Below are 20092 nucleotides of genomic sequence, written 5' to 3' on the forward strand. Positions count from 1 at the left end.
TCCGACCAGGGACTGAACCTAGGCTCCAGCAGTGAAAGCACTGAGTCCTAACCACTGGGATGCCAGGGAATTCCGTGTTATGTCATTTTTCTTTGTAGTCACACCTTTTTCAAGTTGCACAAATGGACTGATGGTTTTCCTCTGGCCAGGAACTAGTTAGAATACAGTTCTGGAAGGATCTATTTTTTTTGTCTACAGGCTTACCCATAGCATTTCTGGACCAAGGCAAGAGTGTCAGTGGAGGCCCAAATGCCATCATCTTAAATCAAATACAGTCATCTTCATTATTCCCAGATTTCGGATTTGCAAATTTGTCTACTTGCTAAAATTTATTTATAACTCCCAAATCAATAGTCGTGACATTTTCACCATCATTCCTGCGTCCCCATCTGAGGTCGAACAAAGCAACAGTGTGCCTCTTGTTTCAACTCCAACTGTAATCGAGGTCCCTTTCTGTAGTTTATTTAGTGTCATGTTTTTTGCATTTTCTGCTTTTTGTTGGGGATTTCATTGATTAAAATGACTCCAAGTCTAATTCTGAAGTGCTGTCTGGGGTTCTTAAGTGCAAGAGGGCTGGGCTGTGCCTTATGAAGAAAACACCTGTGTTAGATAAGCTTCATTCAGACATCTAACAGCGCTGTTGGCCATGAGTTCAATGTTCGTGAACCAACAATATATATTAAATAAGGTCTCTTCAAATAGAAGCACACATAAAACAAGGGTATGTTTTGATCAGTTGACAAAAGTTGTAACCAGAGGCTTCCAGGAACCTAACCCTGTATTTCCCCTAAGAGCAATGGTTCCGTATTTGCTATTCAGGTTTGCAGCCACATTATGGACCATAACAAGAATGACTGTATGGTCTTCCTCCTACTATGACAAATACACATTCAGAATGACCTGGAAGGCAGGTTCAAATGACCAGACCTGTGCTGGAGAGCTGGCCCCTGGCCTGCAGCTCACTTGCTTGCCACCTTCAGCTCTGTGTGTGCCTATGTCTGAACTCCCTGGGCTACAGGTCCAAGCTCTGCCTACAACCCTGTAAACAGCCCTTCTTGGCCACGGCTTAAATGGACAGACTGGGGAAGAAGCTGGGCAAGCTTTGGAAACAATCTCAGGGCCAATTGGGCAGTGCATTTTGGGCATTCCAGGGTACCCGGGATGTGGTCTAGAAGGTTGGAAGGGTCACCTTGGCCTCATGGATTTCTTGCCATATCCAAAATGAGGCGTCTCAAGGTCAAGGTGGAGGACTCTCCTGCCTGCCTACACAGCTTTTTTTTTTTTTTTTTTTTTTTTTTTGCGGTATGTGGGCCTCTCACCGTTGTGGCCTCTCCCATTGCGGAGCACAGGCTCTGGACACGCAGGCTCAGCGGCCATGGCTCACGGGCCCAGCCGCTCCACGGCATGTGGGATCTTCCCGGACCGGGGCACGAACCCGTGTCCTCTGCTTGGCAGGCCGACTGTCAACCACTGTGCCACCAGGGAAGCCCCCTACACAGCTTTTAACCCTAAGCAGGTGGGAAAGTGATGCTAGCTGATCAGTGACATTTTTCTTCATTTCTACTGATTATTTCTCAGGTGACTGCGATCCAAAGCAGCGCCCAGGGATCTTGTACCAGAGACGTGAGAATCTTGTCTTTCCTGTTTTGTTCTAGTATTTTCTCTTCTAGGTATTCTAGTATCTAGTATTTCTCCTCCAGCTGGAGGCATAACTTGAAGATGTCTCTTCCAAGTATGAATGTGAATTCTTCTCACACCTCAGTATTCCCAAATTTCTGCAGAGTACTGAGCCTGGAGAAAAGAGACTCTTTGTTCCCTTCCTAAATATTGATCCTAATGTGACAGGACCCCTCTCGCCCTTGATGTGGGTAGCAGGCAGTGATTAAGTCAGCAACTCTCCAGTTACCAGCTAACTGGGGGCAAGGGTATTAACTCTGCTGCTGTCTTTGCAAGTAATTAAAAAGAGCATTACTGAGATGAATTCTAGGAGGAAATTTTTCTGGAAGCAATATTTACTATCTGGAGAATTTCAAGATCTGAGTCCTTAGGGAGGCTTCCAGCTGCAAGGCCGAATGGGGCTGCAAAAGGAATAATAATTTTTGGTGCCTCGATGCTGGTGTCCACGTTTTATTGGTGCCGGGCCGGGCTTTCTCATCAGAAAGTCAGGAAGTCAGATTGTATCAGCTCACTCATGGGACCATGAAATTAGTTTAGGGGCTACTTAATGCAGTTGCGTGTAGGAGAGTGTTAAACTGACGATGCTTGCTTGGGGAACTGGGGATTAGTGTGGTTAAGCAACCATAGGTCTAGGGATGCCCCACCTCTAAATACCTTGTCTGAATTTGAAAACCGCGTGTCCTAATGTTGGAATGAGAGAATATTGTCAACAGTGAATACACTTTTGTAGCGAAGCCATAGTCAGCATTTTATTAAAAGCTTGACTACATGCAGTGGAGAATTTTAAAGGCAATGTACTCATTTAGGGTAGCGTTTGAATATTCTGCATTGCAGCAAGTTTCTCTTCCATCTTTGCCAAAAAGTGAGGTTTATTAGAGGCAGACAGGAAATGTGACTCTGGCCTGCTGCAGCTGGGAAACTGTGAGCTGGGCTTGACCTCGCTATGCCTCGGTTTCCTCATCTGTAAAAGGAGCTTACTACATGCTCTAAAAGCTGGCTGTAAAGAGGAGCTTGGGCAGTGTGTCTTAAGTGCCTGTCATATAAGGGTGTCTGAAGCCATATAATGACTGTCATAGTTGCTGACTTTTTGCCCAGGCCCATGGCTCTACCTTTTGCCACCATTTGCAGGGAATCAGCCCCTCGGCTTTGCTTGGTCGCCGGGTCTTCGTACTGCCCTGAATTCATTGCTTGCCTGACGTTTCCTGATTGGACAATTTGGAAAAAGCAGATGGGGCAGCCCCTCACAAAGCTCAATTGTCCACGGGTATAAGCTGTCTCCTGCAACTTGAAGATTTATTAGTAATAAAACTGAGAGCCTAGCTTCCAGAAGCATCATGGCATATTGATTAAGAGATTGGTCTCCAGAGTCAGATTGGCTGGCTTCGAATTTTAGCTCTGCCACTTACTGGTATGTAAAATTTCCAACCCCCTAAGCCCTATTGGGCCTCAGTTTCTCTTCTATAAAAGGGAGAAAATAATAGAACCTACTTGATAGGTTTATTGGGAACTTTGGATGAGTCAGTAGTATATGGAAAACATTTAGAACAGTACCTGGTAAACAAGTGTTAACTAATTGCTAGTCCCTGGTCACAGTCAGCAGTTTATTCAGAACTTGCTCAGGGAAGGCAGATGGTGGACCCTGGGCCCCACAGAGACTCCCATCCCCATTTCTGCTCTTCCACGGCTCCCCTGCACCCCTGCCACTGTTTCTGAGCCCCAGCATCTCCTGGCCACCCCACCTGTCCTGGCTGTAATTCCCACGAATCCTGCTTCAATTCCACTGTGCTACTTTTCCAGTTTTTAAGTAGACTATTCTCTCTGCTGGAAATTGAGTGTCTGTCTTCTCTGTCATCAGTTATCGTTACACCATCCACCCAGGCCGTGGATTCAAAAGAGTCGTCAGCGCCCTTTCCTCTGCAGTCCTCATAAACTTGTGCTGCCTCTGGATTTCAACCTTCAGCAAATCGTTCTTGCAGATATGGACCCCTGCTTGGCAATTATCTTTGGTTATCGGCCCTCTGTTTATCTTTAGCAGGCTTCTTTAAAAACTAAGTTCTTTAGGGAGACACTTTGACCCCAAAAGCCTTTTTCTACCTGATTCCCTCCCTCACTTGGGAAACCTTTATTGGCTGATTGCTTTGTGCCAAGTCTATGAGAAGGTGAGCTACCCCCTGGCCCAGAAGAATGTGTAGTTCAGTGGTGCTTAAACCCTGCTCCTGGGGGTCCTAAGGGTCCCGCGGGGGCTCCTCAGGCAGCAGCAGGGAAAGAGTGTGTGTGCAGTGGGCGTGTCTGAGTGGTTGCGGTGTTACCCTGCCTCCCACGTCGTTCCAGAACGTTCCACGTCGTTCCAGCCTCTGCTTTTCTTTGTTCTGCATGTCGGCCTTCTGTGTAGGATTCTATCCACAGAGAGGACTGCACTGTTTGTAAAAAAAATTTGAACACCATCGACCTAATGTTTTCCACTGAATTTATTCAGAATAACTTTTTATAGTGGTTCAACCCTTCTTCCAGCTTGTGTTTGGCCACCAAGATGACAGAGCAATCTGGCGGAGACATTGGCACCAGTCACACACAGAGTCAAACAGAGGGGACCCAGAAGTTCCAGAAAGACCTAGCGTGTCAAGGCTAGGATATTTGCGGTCATAAGTATATAACACGGGAAGGAGGAGGAAGAGGTACCACATATAAATTGATTCCAAAGATACTCTCAAAAGAGTTCCCCAGGGCTTCCCTGGTGGCACAGTGGTTGAGAGTCTGCCTGCCGATGCAGGGGACGCGGGTTCACGCCCCGGTCCGGGAGGATCCCACATGCCGCGGAGCGGCTGGGCCCGTGAGCCATGGCCGCTGAGCCTGCGCGTCCGGAGCCTGTGCTCCGCAACGGGAGAGGCCACAATAGTGAGAGGCCCGCGTACTGCAAAAAAAAAAAAAAAAAAAAAAAGAGTTCCCCAAATATTTTAAGCAGTGACAACGCTGTTGAAATAAGTTTATGGCTCTTGAAGTCGTTTTAGACTTCCAGAATTCAAAATATCAAACAGGAACTTTGCCAAGGGCAGGAGACTAGACTTTGCTCTCTTAACTTTGTCAGGTGTCTGTTAAGGCAAAACTTTACAGATCTAAGATAATCAAGGATCGACCAATTGCTCAATCCCCGAACTATAAAAATGCATCTACTGTAACCAATCAGAATATCTGGCTCATTCTCCTTTTATAAACATTTTTAAAGGATCCATATATTTGCATATGTGTAGAGCATTTCTGGAAGAGGCTCTAGAATGGAAACTTCATGGGGCAAATCTTTTTTCGCCTGCTTTGTTTATTAATGTATCCCGTGATGATGCCTGGCATATAACAGATGTTCAACAGATATGTGTTGAGTGGAAAGGTGGTTGCCTCTGGGGAGTGGGACTGGGGGTTGGTAGAACTGTTACTTTTCAGCTTTATACCCACAGTGGGATTTATTCGTATGGGGCTGGTGGGAAGAATGTCTGCTCCTCTCCTTGTACCTCTGCCCACAGAAGACGAAGAAACATCTGCTCTTATTCTACTGCTGTCCTTTGCCCTTATAACCACATCTCCCACACCGGCCACCCTGAGGAGGAATGTATGTTCTGACTTGGTATTCTTGTATTGTTAGTGGGCAGGAATCCACTCTTTTTTGTCCATTTCCCAGCCGCACTGCATTATGATCAGGCCTCACTTCCGAAAGCAGGCGTGGCCGTAAATCAGACTCTCAGTTTCAGCTTTCCTACCAATGCCTTGCTCGTGGGACTGGATCCAAGTAGACACCGGAGTCTGTTCCTCAAACTTGGACATTTTAGATTCAGACAAGTCGGTGTAGGAAAACTCGCGTGGGAACAGAGTTCTCTTGGGGATTAATGAGAGTTGTACTTTGTTTCCCACTTGGCTCTTACGTTTCTGTGTACAGTTCCTGGAGAAGAGACTACAGGGTGGTGTGTGGTAGCATTCAGGGACCCAAAACTCATCCCAATCCTATGACACTGTAGTGCTTTTATTTACTTAGTCTGCCGTGTGCGTATATTATCTTTGAAAAGAGAGAAAACTGGCTCATAGAATCATTAAATACTTTGGTTAGGATAAAAATGCAAAGAAGTAGAATTACCACTGAAAAACTTTGGTGTCTGAAACAGACTCTAACACATTCAATGTGAATGGGGGGTGAGGAATCAGTTGCTATATAGTGTCTAAAATGGGATCGTAATGTTGTCACATATATTTTGGAAGAGTTGCTCCTCTAGGAATTGAGTAAGGATGAACACTTTTGTTATTCTGAGATGGCTTCTGCTTTGTGTCTATGTGAAGCAGTATTGTATTAACAATGACAATAGCAATAATAACTAACATCCACTGATTGCTTACTGTGAAATAAGCACAGAAATTCTTTACATGTATTAAATCCAGTGAGGAAGGTACTGTCGTTATCCCATTTTACAGCTGAGGAAATGAACACACAGGTAGGCTTAGGTCACATACTACTAAGGGGGCAAGGTTGGGATCCCAGGTGTGCTAAAGTTGGCGCCTATGGCTCTAGAGAGACGATGATGCTCGTCTCTCCCCAGCACCATGTTCAATGACCTCATGTTGACAGCTCGATATGGGTCACTGTGGGAGAATTTACACCCCAAGAATTGGCAAATGCTGTACATCGTGGGGGGTTTTTTTGTTTATTTTTTTTTCCCTGAGACGTGGTTGCTAAACATTTACTGACACATCACTGGATAGGATTCTAACCCAGGCAGTTTGATTTCAGGGCATTTTGGCAAAGATGAATGTTTCCATGCCAAATTATTGCTAATAGTATTACACATTTCCTATTGCGTGAGCCACTTTTAGTTGGGTATTCTGTTACTTCCAGACAAATGCACAGTAATTGATTCCTAGCACTTCCTTATAGAGTTGTTATGAGTATTAAATAAGATGATGCATTTGAATTAGTTAGAATAGGGCTTCCCATAGTAAATATTAGCCACAGAAGAATGCCCAGCAGAGATATGTCCCTAACGTCACTGCGGTCATCAATTTCAAACTATTTCTCTACCTTCATAGGAACTAATGAATAGCAAAACTGACCATATCTCCATTTGCTCCCTCTTCCAGAGTCTATATCCTGGGGCAAAAAATAAATGAGTTAAGGAGAGAAGTCATCAGGATAATCTGTGCTGTTAGTTTACAAACCCGTTTTGCCAGTTCCATGCTCCATGAAAACAAAGCCTGAATAACTGACCTCCCACCCTGCCTCTGCCCTGCACTCCACACCCTCTGTGGGACCCCAGGGAGTGAAGCTGGATTGTGACCAGCAGATCATCCCTAAGACATGACATCATTTGGCAAAACCCGAGTCAGCATGTATAGGGGATGTGGTACTGTCATTTGACTGAGATGCTAAGGACTTTGGGTAAAAAACATAATGGTCTCTTATCACCAGGAAGGCAATGCTCATCTCTGTGGGCAGCCAAAAACAATGGCCACAACAAAAACATCAAGATCAATGAGAAAAGGAACAGCCTATAATTGCTGAGTGCTAACTAGATGTCAGGCATTTTTCTAAGCATTGTATATGCTTTGTTTTATTCTATTATCCCAGCAACCCTCTGAGCGATGTACAGTAAGCGTCCCCATTTTTTAGAAGAGGAAACTAAGATTTAGAGATGTGGAATAACTGGCTTCAGATCATATAGGTGGCAAGAGGTTGAGGGAATTTGGAGCCCGTGACAATTTGACTCCAGAATTCCTGTCCCCAATGATGACATCATGTTGCCAAGGAGTCCCATTGAGGGAATGGAGCTAAAGTGTTGTCTTGGGGCTTCCAGGTTCGGAGACCATGGTCAGACAAGAATCTCCATCAAAGAACTCTCCTTGAACTGTGCTTCCCAAGATCTTCTCTGACCACTAGCCCCCCCTCACCTATTGCCTTGGCTTTGGGTTACTTAGCACGTCTATCCTTGAACACACTCAACATTTTTGTGTGTCTGGCTTCAGTATCAACTTCCCCTTCCTCTAAACCTGATGATGCAGTTATATTTCAGCTTTTGTCTGTGCCTTGAATACTGCCAACTTGCATATCTGATGTACGATCTACCCTATATAGCTGACCGAAGGCATCAACTCTCCTTCTTAAGAGTTATCCACTCCAGTTCTCAACAGACATATTAACAATGCCTTATGATTGAAGAACTAGGGCACTGTGTGTATAAAGAAAGAGGTTTAAAATATTTTATTAGAGAATATACATAGATATTGAACAACACAATTTAAACATTATGGCATCCATATTTAGAAGGATAGTATAAATGCTTATAATTTGAACACTTTATTAAACAAATAAATTCCTTTTGAAGAGTGGGTTACATGATTCATAAAGTCCATTTTTTCAATAATTTATTCATCTGCTTTATATACACTTTTGTTTTCTTAAAAAAAAAGTAGCAACATGATTGTTCACCACATCACATCAGAAACAAATGGATCTGTAAAAATTTCATGTAGAAAATGCAGAAACACTTAAACAGCACATTCTATGGATACTGAATCCATTTAAAAGGAATTAAATGCTTTAGAAGCCGTTGTCGTCAGCCTGGGAGTCATACACATGCATCCACACACAATGGTGCAACGAATTCAAGTATAACAATTCACACACGTGAGCATGTTTATCTGACATCAGAGAGAATCGTCCCTCCTGTAGCACAGAGCACAGACCGAACTCCCAGCATGATTCAGACAAACTTTGTTACATGGCGGGAAAGGTCGGTGAGATCAACTCAACCGACCACATAGCAAACCTGGAGAAGATGGACGTGTACGCGAGCAGCGCGTAGTGGAACTCACACCTCGTGGGGATCTTATTTGTCACGGCAATAGTAGGGGTTATAGGAAAACCATAGCAGCTCCACTCAGCCCGTCCGCTCACACTTGCTTCCCTGGCGATGTGGAAATGCCGAGTTTGTGTTTTGAACAGATCTAATGAGGCGACAAGCCATAAAGCTGCAGTAAGCCGGGAATGTCCCGGGGTTCATGCTTAAATGGCATCAGCTTTATTTACTAAAACTCAGATTTATTTTCATAGACAGAAGGAACCTCCAGATTTGTTTTCCTTAGTCCCAGAAAGTCAAGTCCCTCCTCATGGCTGCTTGATTGTAAAAGTGCAGCTCCAAGCCCTTCATTTCCGTTTCAGTTTCTCCCAATACCTCTGCTGCACTGGGTGTGGAATAAAACCCTAGGCACCCTTCAATAATAACGTGCCCTGATACAGCCAGCGTAAGATACCCACCCTTCACTGATGGACGGTGGGAAAGGCAGCCTCCGGGGGTACTGTAGTGATCCAATTATTTTCTGCATTTTTTTGGTAGGAAAAACTCTTTCTTTGAAAACGTATTGCATGGCCATTTTCTTGCTAAAAACAATTCCTCCCTTTTTAAAAACATTAATTGCATCATCTAAGGTTTGCTCGTTAAGACTAACAAAGTGTTTGGTTATTCTAACGGATTAGCTACTTCATGTTCAAGCAAATGTTTATTTGCACGACGAGAACTAGACTTGTTTTCTTCTGTTTAGCCATCCCCCTGTAATGCTGCGCTAAGCCTTGAGACCTAAGATAATCAGAAGACTGAGAAAATAAGGTCCTTCAGCCACGCCAAACGCAGGAGCTCTGGTATGAAAGGCCCCAGACTCATGATTTATTGGCTTGTCCTTGGTTCTTCCTTGGCTTAAAAGAAGAGTGAGAAGAACAGCCAGCGTGGTTTGCCTGCAGAGGACGTGAGGGCTGGGGATTTGGCCGCCACGATAAGCAAGGCTGACTTCCACTCGCCCTGGCCCACTGGAGGAAGAGGCAGCCCAGCACGTGCCTGGGGATCACAGCCCCTCGGCTTTTGCACGGGTGCATCCCTTCCTTGCTTGGAACAACTCTCGCTGTTCCCAATCCCACTTTGTCCTCCAGGATCCCACCAAGAGGTCACTGTTTTTGAGAAGGCTTCTACCAAACTCCCAGGGTACCCCGTGAATGCTCGTGCTCTAGCGCTTACCACTGTCTGCTCTCACTGATTTGCCTGGACTCTCCACAGACCACAGGTGCCTCACCGGATATTACAGAACAGATACATGAGGGAAGGAGCTGCATGTGCAAAGGCAGCTTCCTTTGCAGGAAGGTGATTTTGTTTTGCAGTATGACTTCTACTTATCGATGTGCTAGAATTTGAGGGACACAAAAGGAACTTCAGTGTTTACCTTTTCAGAACAGAACAGGGGGAGTTGTACTAAGCTGACTCTCAAAACGCTGAGCTCTTGTTCCTCAAATCTGTGTTCTTCATTCTCTTTACATTCAAAGTCATTTCCTAAATCACTGTTGTCCCAGCACTGACAAGAGTAATCTGCAAGGTTTGTGCCTTAGTCAGATAAATGTTGGATAAAGAAGGAGATCCACGTGGCAGGGAAGACGTACAAGCTCCTAGGTGGATTCAGAAGACAGCGGCTAGCAGGAAAGGTGGTTGGGATGGAGACCCACCCTCGCCTTCAATGGGTGGTAAGGACCACACTCATGAACGTGAAGCTGGCTTCATGTAATGGATGTATGACCCCTCAAAAAACAAGGCAGATTAACCTTTAATGAATTATATTAATACTCAATATACTAAGGTTATGCATCAAACTGATGAAAATTTTATCCTCCTGTAGAGTAAGAATTCTTACTCCAAACCCATGTCTTCATTTGTACAAGTTCAGACTTTGGTTCTTTGTAAATCGAAGCCCACGCTTATTTCCCTGTTCGCAGCCCCGTTGCATTCTGCTTCCTATGAGGTGATGCTCTGTTTTCCATCTCCCAGCGCTGAAAGGATAGAAAACTCTTAATTTGGGCCAACACCAATCCACTCACCCCTGCCACAAATCCACAGCTGCTTCAAAAACCCAGAACACCGATATAGACATAGACTGTGTTTCTACGAAGCAGAGTTGGGCCAAGAACCTCATCCCTGAAAGTGACTTTTCCCCTCTGTTTAAAACAAGTTTGAGATTCTGAGTCACGAGAGGCCATTTGGCAGGGAGACGGTGGCAGCTCCTCAGCCAAACACCGCCTTTTGAGTCCAGCTGACTGCCCTGGGCAGACTGAGTCGTGGTGAGCTGAGCTTGCAGCATGGACTCTCCTATCAAGCCACTTACCCAGAAGGGTCCTGGAGATCATTTAAAGGGGTCCACGGAAATGCCGAGCCTGTCACGAGCAGAACTTGAAATTAGAGCTAAGACTATGAGTTGGTGCTCCCATGATGTGGGTTTTAATTCCGGCTGAAATCTAAACTGCCCGCGGGTCATGACTGGAATTTGCTATTTTGTCTTGTAAACACTTACTTCTGACAGTTCCCCAGCCCAGGTGGTGTCCGGCCCTATTTCCTGAGACGATTTTAGACCCAAGCTTTGCTTCAATTGCTCTGCTGTCTTCCACGGGTCAAAATTACTTCTCTTTCTTGTAACATTGGTTATGTAGACACATACACATCTTTTATGTAATGACTGCATCCTATAGACTGTCTTTCACAGAACAATGATGATAGCAAAATACTTCCTATTTGCCAAGTAAGTCGTCAGTGTGAGAAGGATTATAAACACCAGCACTGGGTGCTCTTGTTCTGGGTCGTCTGTAATTTGAAAGCTGGGTGGAAAGCCTCAAAGTAGCACAGTGAGTCTGACTTTTAAAATTTAAAACAAAATGTTCTGGTGGGGATATTTCCAACCAGAAGAAAATAGGATCGTGAAAGGTGTCAGGGATGGGGGTGTGGAGAATTCTGTAACTGAAACTTGGATTTTGGTGGCCAGCACACTAACTGTGGGAATGACGGCACCCAGGGCAATGGTAAAACACCTATTCTGTGACTTCCTTTCTAGTGAAAGAGTCACTAGTGTCTTGAACTGGTGATGACCAACACCTAGAAAGGACCAACCTGAACTAGGATGAAGAACAAAGGAAATGGAAAGACTTATTCCATCTTTTCCTGCATGTGGAGTTTTCAGTGCTTTAAGATACCGTAAAGGTGATCTAATTTATAATAATGTTTTATTTATATAGCACTTGTGAGGGCAAATGACAGGGAAAGAGACCTAGCATTTATCGGGGGCCTACTGTGATTTCATACGTTTTATCAGCACAGGAGGTGTTTTCACCTCCACCATTTCATTTGCTTACCCATTTCACAGATGAGGAAGACCGAGGGGCCAAGAGAGGTCACATGACTTGTCCAGGGTCACTCAGTTAGGTGCAGAGTTGGGGCTTGAAATTAAGCCCAGGCCTTGTGGCTCCCAGGCCCCTGCTTACGGAATCCACCAGTTCCCCTCCTATGATGAGCTATGGGGTAAAATCAGGCCAAGGGTTCAACAAACTGGGTGCCCGCCCGCACAGGTGAACCCCAGAAAAAGGTGCACAGAGAGCTCAACTTTTTCCAGTCTCTCTCTTTTTCCTGAACTCCCTTATGATTTTACTGTTTTTATTCTTCTCACACCCATATCACTGTGGTGGTTCCCTGTGAAAATATTTATTTGGTAACGCGACTGTAAAAATTTGTATCTTACCATATCAAACACGTGCAGAGGGCTTGACACATAGCAGATGCTGGAAAAATGTAATTTTTACTCTTCAGAATTTATCTCTACATAATCCATCACAGTGCCTTGTATGGAGCAGACTCGTTTCATTGTCTGCAATATTGGGTTAAGTAGGTGTGGTAATACTGGAGAATGGATTGCTTATGGCTTGTAATACCCCAGAGACAAAAGTAGCTATTTTCTTCCCTCCACATCTGATGAAGAAAGCATGTGTTTTGACTCAGGCTTTACAAGCTGAAGCAAAATTTCTGTTGCAGGATGGCAGCTCTCGTGTGCTGAAGTTTAGGGATCAAGGTTGTACGCGACGTTTGGAATAAAGAGGCAGAGGGTCAGGGGAGCTCTTAGGAATGGAGACAAGAAGGGGACCCCACTGTTTTCTTCAGTGACTCCCTACTAAATGTTTAACTCCGTTATGAAAGTATGTAGAAAACTCGCAATAACTTGTTATGTAAATATTTGTAATCCTTGCTTGTTTTGCTCTTAAAAATACTTCATCAGCCTACCTTTTAACAGCCTTCCTACTTATCAGATTGAATTTGAGCATCCTTATTTTTTATTAAATCTGCTCATTCATCTACCCAGTCAGCAGTGCTCCCTCTTTCCCAGCTCTTTACAACCACTGTCACCTCTGCTATGACATGGGGCCTGGGTGGGGAGGACGCTGGAGCTAAGATGCATTTATACCGATGCTCAGCTTTTGATTAATACCCCCAGGGCCTTCCCACCCTTGAGACTTCAATTAGCCAAGCTGCAGAGCTAAAATCTTTTCACTATTAAGGTAAGGCTGGGTTTAGCAAAAGGCATGGGCACCAGAGTGGGGAGGAAAAGACAGTTTTTACTGGATACATCAATAAGCCACCGCGACACACATTCAAACCTATTTTTGGATGGTTTGGCTTAAATACACTTAATGCTTTTGTAGGACCCGCCTTTTCATGTGATTTTTCCTCCTGTAATTTCTAGATTGGATTGAAGCTGGTACACCACATTACTCTAGACAAAACCGTGTTCCCTTGTGATAGATACTGTGGAACCAGGCACACTTCCAATATGAGAGTCTCTGGGGAGGAGACGGGGGGACGGGAACCGAAGTGGCATTGTCCTTCATCCAGAAAGCATGACAACAGATGCTTCGCTGATTCTTCCAAACGAGGTTAAATGCTCGTGCTTCTCAGCAAAATCCAGGCAGAAGAGAAGGCATCTCTCTAGGGCTGTCAGGGAAGCACCACGTAGGTAATAAATTTGTCTACAGTGAGGGGCTTGGGGGGGGGGTTGATGAAACAGAAATGGGACCAGGCCAAGGTACTGTAATGCCACACTGAATGGGCAGCGGGACCCAAGACGCAGGACTACAGCAGCTGAGACTGTACCACTACAGTCACTAAGGGTGTGGGCAGTGAGAGTGGGAGGTGGTCTTCAGAAGGTCTGAATGAAAAGGCCTCTGAGCAGGCAATGGCTGTCTACATCCTCATATCCAGTCAGGTCAGTGTACTTTCCTTTCCTCGACTCTTAGGCTGTGAGACAAAGCAGAGTAAAAACTAACTGGAGGCTGGTTGGCACCCATTTTCCAAGCTAACCCTGATGCAGGGCAGGCGTCATTGAAATAGCACTCACCCACTGCTGGGATGGGGGCCCCGTGGTGATCACAGCCTCCCACGTGCTCCTCAGTGACCCAACTCCCAGGACTGGGTTCTGCCTTCGGTTCTTTTTTTTTTTTTTGGCCACAAGGCATGTGGGGTCTGAATTCCCTGACCAGGGATCGAACCTGTGCCCTTGGCAGTGAAAGCACAGAGTCCTAACCACTGGATCACCAGCAAATTCCCTGGCTTTGGTTCTTTATCCCATCTTGCTCTGTCTCACCTTCTCTCGGGGTCTAGAGTCTGTCCCGTTCATTGATGGCTCTGGGGAGGGATTCCGTGCCTGTGGGTCTGGAGACAGTCACTAGCCTGGGATTGCCCACTGCTGGGTTCTGAACCCTGATTAGAACCAGAAGCCTCTTGTCATCAGCTATTACCCGAACCTTCCTGGTGGAGCATCTGGTGTTCCCAAGATACCTGTAACTAGTGCTTGAATTAGTGGTCCCTTGCTTTCTCCTTGCCTCCTTATGAGGGGATCCCAGTTCTCAGAGATGACCACCCAGATGCTGAGGACTGCTGTGGGAATATGAAGCCATATGACACTTCCTGTCCTCCAAGAGTCTTCATCTAGTTGAGAAGACGAAACCTATATAGGTAGAGTGTAAAGTACGTTTTAAAGTGAAAAAAGTTACAGATTTTAAAAAGCAACAGAAAGGTCACAATAAAGTGCACAAGTAGTTAAATATATTTTATAGACAATTGCTGTAGGAACTTGGAGAGGGTGATCAGGAAGGGCTGCATTTGAACTTCTGATTTGGGAAAAGAACTGGGGAAGAATTTTTATGGGCAGAAAGAAGACAGAGGGAAGGGGAGTGTTACAGGCTGAATTGCGGCCCCCCTAAATTTTGTATGTTGAAATCCTACTCCTAGTACTGCAGAATGTGACTGTATTTGGAGACAGGGTCTTTAAAGAGGTAACTGCAGTCAAATGAGGTCATTGGCGTGGGCTCTGATCCAACAGGACTGGTGTCCTTCTAAAGAGAGGAGATTAGGGCACAGACACACAGAGGGAAGGCCGTGTGCAGACACAGGGAGAAGGTGGCTGTCTGTAAGTCAAGGAGAGGGGCCTCAGAAGAACGAACCCTGCCGACACTTTGATCTTTGACTTCCAGCCTGTAGACTGTGAGAGAATAGACTAATGCTGTTTAAGCCACTCAGTGTGTGGTACTTTGTTATGATGGTCTGAGCAGACGGAGGGATTACAAATGCTAGGACCTGCCTCAGCAAAAGCAGGAGCACGTTTGGTAGGAGAGGACCCTTTGCTTGCAGTAGAAAAGTCTCCCGGTGCAAGGATATGATGAAAGAATAGGAGGAGTCCAGGAACAAGGTCCAGGAGCAAATGGGCTGGTGGGATAGAGACGGGGCACAGCAGCACCAGAAGAGAAGGACCACCTTGCACCCAGTTGAGTTTTGCCTACAGTATTTCTTCTGGGGGAATAATCGTTGCTTCAAGCTAACATGAAACCAAGTTTACAAGATTAATCAAGGCCTCAGAAGCCCTGAGGCACACCTGAGAGGGAAGTGAAAGGAAAAACAGCAGCAACAACAAAGGCAAGAGACGAAGTTGAAGAAGAGAAAGAGAAGGGGACTTTGCAGGGTCCCTAAAGACTTCCGAAGTGTCTGAGAGTGAGAGGTGGCAGTTGGTAAAAGGAGACACGCACATCTTGGGGGAGGTAATAGATACCACTCCTGACTCTCTTCTGTGATGTGACTGCACGTGGTGTTTGTAGCCTTCATTTGGAACTAATAGTATAAGAAGACAAAGACAGCAATCCGGGTAGAGGGTAAGGGTCCTTGTGGAGGCCTCACCTGCACTCTGAACCGGCGGTGGGCGGGGGAGGGGGGCGGTGGAGGAGTGTCTCTTGCCCTGGACTCACTTGAGGGCACGGACCTGCCGTGGGAGGGGACAGAGCAGCTGAGGGAAGCCCCAAGCTGTCAGCACTGAACCCCGTGGGAACTGGCCCCCTGTGGAGCAAGGGCACCTACCCCAGCATCACCACTGCTTGTAAGCTTGGCAAGAGAGGGAGGGCAGAAGGATGGAGAGAGAGGAAGGGATGAGAAGGGAGACGGGAAGGAAGGGAAGGAGATGGTGAAGACAGACAGGGCCGGGAGGAGGGAAGGGAAGCTGCCACACAGCGCCTGCCCCAGAGCCTTCCCTTCTGTGCCCACGACGGGCAGTGGTGTTATTACTGACTGGTCTCGACACTCCCAGGTCCTTCCCGATCAGGTCTGCCCCTCCCCCCATCCCATGCCCCACCCCAGCGGAGTCTCATCTCTCAGCCCCGTGCACACCCGGTCCTGGGCCAAGGGAACGGCACACGTTGTTCCCAGCTGGGACAGCCTTCCTCGCTTGACTGCCCATCAGAACTGGGAGGGGCCGGGAAGGAAGACCCGCCCACAAAGCGGCCAGCTCAGAGAAATATGGCTCCGTCATCCCAGGGGAGGTCTAAATATGTTCCCCATAGTAACGCCATTTCGAGGCTAGTTAGGTCGTTTCAGACTTAAACAAAAAGGAAGAGAAGAACAAGAGAAGGAGGCAGAGGAGAGTGCCTGCTAGTAACTAGCACCGGTCTTTTGGCTGCTGTCCTCCCGTCCGGCACCTCCTCTGGACCCCAGGTCCTCATGAGCTCCAGGGCAGACCCTCAGATGCCCGGGTGCCTGCGCTGCGGTGAGAAGGCCTTCCCAAGGAGCCAAGTGTGGCCCCTAAAGCCTCTGGGGCCCTCCCTTCAGCAGGCTCCATGGGGCTGGGAGGGATTTCACATCGACCTTGGTCAGATGGCTCTGATTGGCTGTTGCTTCTGTCAAAGTTGGCCAGATTGTGCTGGGGCATTTTGCCAATGAGGGGAAGGGCTGCAAGACCCCCGTGGATGCCCCCTGGGCTTCTGCTGACTTGCTTGTTCTGCAGAATACAGCAGTGGGAGGGGGGATCGAAAATCACGACGTACTAAAGTTACCTTTTCGGTGGGCAGGTCATATGCGGCAGGAGCCAGCCCTGAACGTGAACTTGTCACTTGACCTAACAACTCATACAGTTCGGGAATGTTAATGTAGTCAAGTGCAGATGTGGCAATGGAATATTAAAAAAAAAAAAAGCTTGTATGTTGAACACCTAAATCCACTGCTTAGCATTATTTGTACTACACTGTTAACTAGTAATAGCAGAGATCAAGGATGGTAAATTGTGGCCCATGGCCTATTTTTTGGTATAGCCTGTGAACTAAGAATGGTTTCTACATTTCTAGAGGGTTGTCCAAAAAAAAAAAAAAAGAAAGAAGAGTGTGTAATAGACCGTATGGCCAACACTGCCTAAAATATCTACTATCTAGCCATTTGCAGAAAAAGTTGACCAATCGCTGGTGGACGTTAAATAGATTTTTATTTTTTGGTTCATCTGGGAACATGCTTCCCTGTCCCCGTTTAGAACAATGCCTCTTGGAAAAATGCAACAGATGAGCTTGGAACACAACCCAGATCATAAGCTGGGGACTGTCTGTGCCTTTCTGTATTTTTTTGTGCCAAGTGCAGCGCCTGGTGCAAGAGAAGAAGTGAACAGCTTGTTGATGGTGATGATCGGGGTGTATACAGTTCTCAGGCTCACTGTAAAACAAACATTCCCGAAACTCTCTGGGACCTTTCCTGAAGTCCTTAAGGTGTCAATCACTGCTGGCTTTGCCTTACATGTCACCCCGATGAGCAACCCAAGAGCCCCCCACCTTGCTTATTTCCTTAGCTCTTGCTGCCTATCTAGGGAGAAACAGATTACATCTGCTTGTCTTTTAGTCAGTGAGAGAACCCTAGACAGATATGCACTCAGCCCCTAGAACAATCTTGATCAGCCCAGCCGCTGGCCGAGATACAGCAGGAGAGAAGGTACAAATAGAGCTGAAAATACGGTTCAAGAGGTGAGTGAGTGAAATGTGAATGTCAGAGTCTCGAGAAACGCAGTGGACCTTGGGGATATTGAGAGCATCATGGAAAAAGAAGTCAGAGGCTGGATTTGAAGATATTCAAAGAAATCCTTAAACCTCACGTCATCTTTCCCCTTGTTTTTTCACATGCTAGGTAAAGATAATAATTCCTTCCTTCTTTTTCTGCCTCACAGGGATAACTCGAGATAGGCAAAACTACTTTGGACCCATATGAAATATTAAACAAATAGAAGAAAATATTAAACTCATGTTGGGATTTTCTGTAGCTTCTTTTCTATCACATCGGAATGAAACTACTATATTCAGGGTTTTTTTGCTTGTTTGTGTTTTGTTTTTTATTTTTGCGGTACGCGGACCTCTCACTATTGTGGCCTCTCCCGTTGCAGAGCACAGGCTCCGGACGCGCAGGCCCAGCAGCCATGGCTCACGGGCCCAGCTGCTCCGCGGCATGTGGGATCCTCCCGGACCGGGGCACGAACCCGTGTCCCCTGCATCGGCAGGCGGACTCTCAACCACTGTGCCACCAGGGAAGCCCCTCAGGTTTTTTAATAGGTCAGTGCCTTCATTACTTTTTTCCCTGCCAAATATAGTATTAATTTGCTCTTAGATTTTTTTTTTTACCTAATTAAGTATGTATTTCTTACAGTTTCGCAATAATCATTTCCAGCTCATAACGTGCAACGTTGACTGTGAAATGGAGGGCAAGTATTGTAGTAACTCCTGAGCCACAAGTATTAGAAAGACAACTGTCTTGTCTTTGGAAATGAATAAGCATCAGCTTTAGGGAAGTTCCTCGTTTATCAGTTGCTGCAACGCATTATCGAACAGCTCCAAGCAATGTCCGCAGTGAATCTTCTTCCTCCTCAACAGCCCCCTTCCAACGTCATGACCTTCCTTTTAGGCGGGAGACTCAGTAGTCCGTGTTGCAGTAGCAAAGAAGTGACATTTTCCTATACAGAACAGACAAGGTCCATCCTCAGCCCCCATGACATTTGGGTGTGGGGAAGTATGAAAGAGGTAATGCTGATGGGATCACTGGCAAGGGCTGGTGTCCTCTGCTCAAATCCCAGCTGGCTTTCGCCAGCCCAAACCCACAACACTCATCTTGCAGGAACTTCGGAGGACCAGAGGCCGTTGCTGCCATTGCGTTTTGAAGACGGCGGACCCCACAGCAGCCAGGGCTCAGCCCTGCTCCACAGCAGTTTGTAGACAAGGAGCATGGGGCCAACAGTGTTCCAACCGGGCTCGACCGGAGCTGTGTGCAGGTAGTTTCATGGTTAAAAGTCCTAGTAGTGTAAAAAGAAATCAGAGTAACAAGTGAGCATACCTCGGATGCCTCCATATTTACCACCGCTGTCTTCTTTTTAGTCTCCCTGGTTTTGCTTGAAGAATTTACTTTCCATGTGCTTGGGCTCCCTTCTCCCTTCGCTGACAAGCAGAGCTCTTAATTAAGTCAACAAGTACTCAGACACAGAGGCAGCGTCTCTTTTGGCAAGAGGATCTGAGCAGAAGCAGCCCCAGAAGCAAGTGAGAATGTTTGTCAAGCTGTGATTAAGCAGCTGTGATTAAAGAGAGAATAATTCCCCGCCCAAGGAGATAGTTCCTAACAAGTTATCACTCCCAGGCCATAACCGTGAAACCTGTTGGGCCAGAAGGTCTGTGTGATGGTTCACTTTGAGGGATGGGAGTAGCTGAGACATTCAGGACTTAAAGCTTTCCTTTGTGAAATCCAGGAACAAGAGGATGTCATCTAAGAAGCAGACATAGCTGCCAACTGATTCTTCATTTTCAAAGATTGCCAAGGTCTCTGGCTACTTGAAGACCAGCATTCTGAACCATTTCCTCATGGTGACAGATACGAAATTCACATATTTAACACACTCTCTGGGCTTTGTGTAATTCCTGGTGAAATAGCTATAATTCCTTCTCTCTCTCCAACTCAGAAATACCCTTTGTTTTGGAGTACAGGTGAATGTAAGTGATACTGCATTTGCTTTTTATTTATTTTAAATAGGGATATGCTTCCTGAAAGTGTGCTGATGAACGGTGGCTGCGCGTCAATAACTTCAACACACTGCACAATGCGTTTTGCATCCACAACTGTGTTGGCTGTTCTAAGTCAAGCCAGCCTCTTCTGCATTCTCTTACATGTCCATCTTCACCCAGTTTGATATCATTTGTCCTTCATGCAAAGCCTGAAGAACATTCCAGGCCATTCTCCCCTCATGCGGGCTCTAGGGTTTG

At 46.1% G+C, this 20092-nt stretch overlaps 1 protein-coding gene across 2 annotated transcripts in view; it reads right to left on the reverse strand.

The window, feature by feature from the left end:
• Window positions 1–7900: 7900 nt before the first annotated feature.
• The window catches only part of ADRA1A (adrenoceptor alpha 1A), a 99265-nt gene continuing 87073 nt past the window's right edge, over window positions 7901–20092 (reverse strand). The window contains exon 4 of one of the 2 annotated variants that reach the window (XM_067745204.1): window positions 7901–10516. In XM_067745204.1, the coding sequence (XP_067601305.1) occupies window positions 10445–10516 (72 nt within the window). In that variant the 3' untranslated portion in view covers window positions 7901–10444. Of the gene's footprint in view, window positions 10517–17169; window positions 19135–20092 lie in introns of those variants that run through there. The other variant, XM_067745205.1, reaches the window with a different exon arrangement.

The sequence above is a fragment of the Pseudorca crassidens genome, chromosome 7 (assembly GCF_039906515.1).
Source record: "Pseudorca crassidens isolate mPseCra1 chromosome 7, mPseCra1.hap1, whole genome shotgun sequence".
Classification (NCBI taxonomy): Eukaryota; Metazoa; Chordata; class Mammalia; order Artiodactyla; family Delphinidae; genus Pseudorca; species Pseudorca crassidens.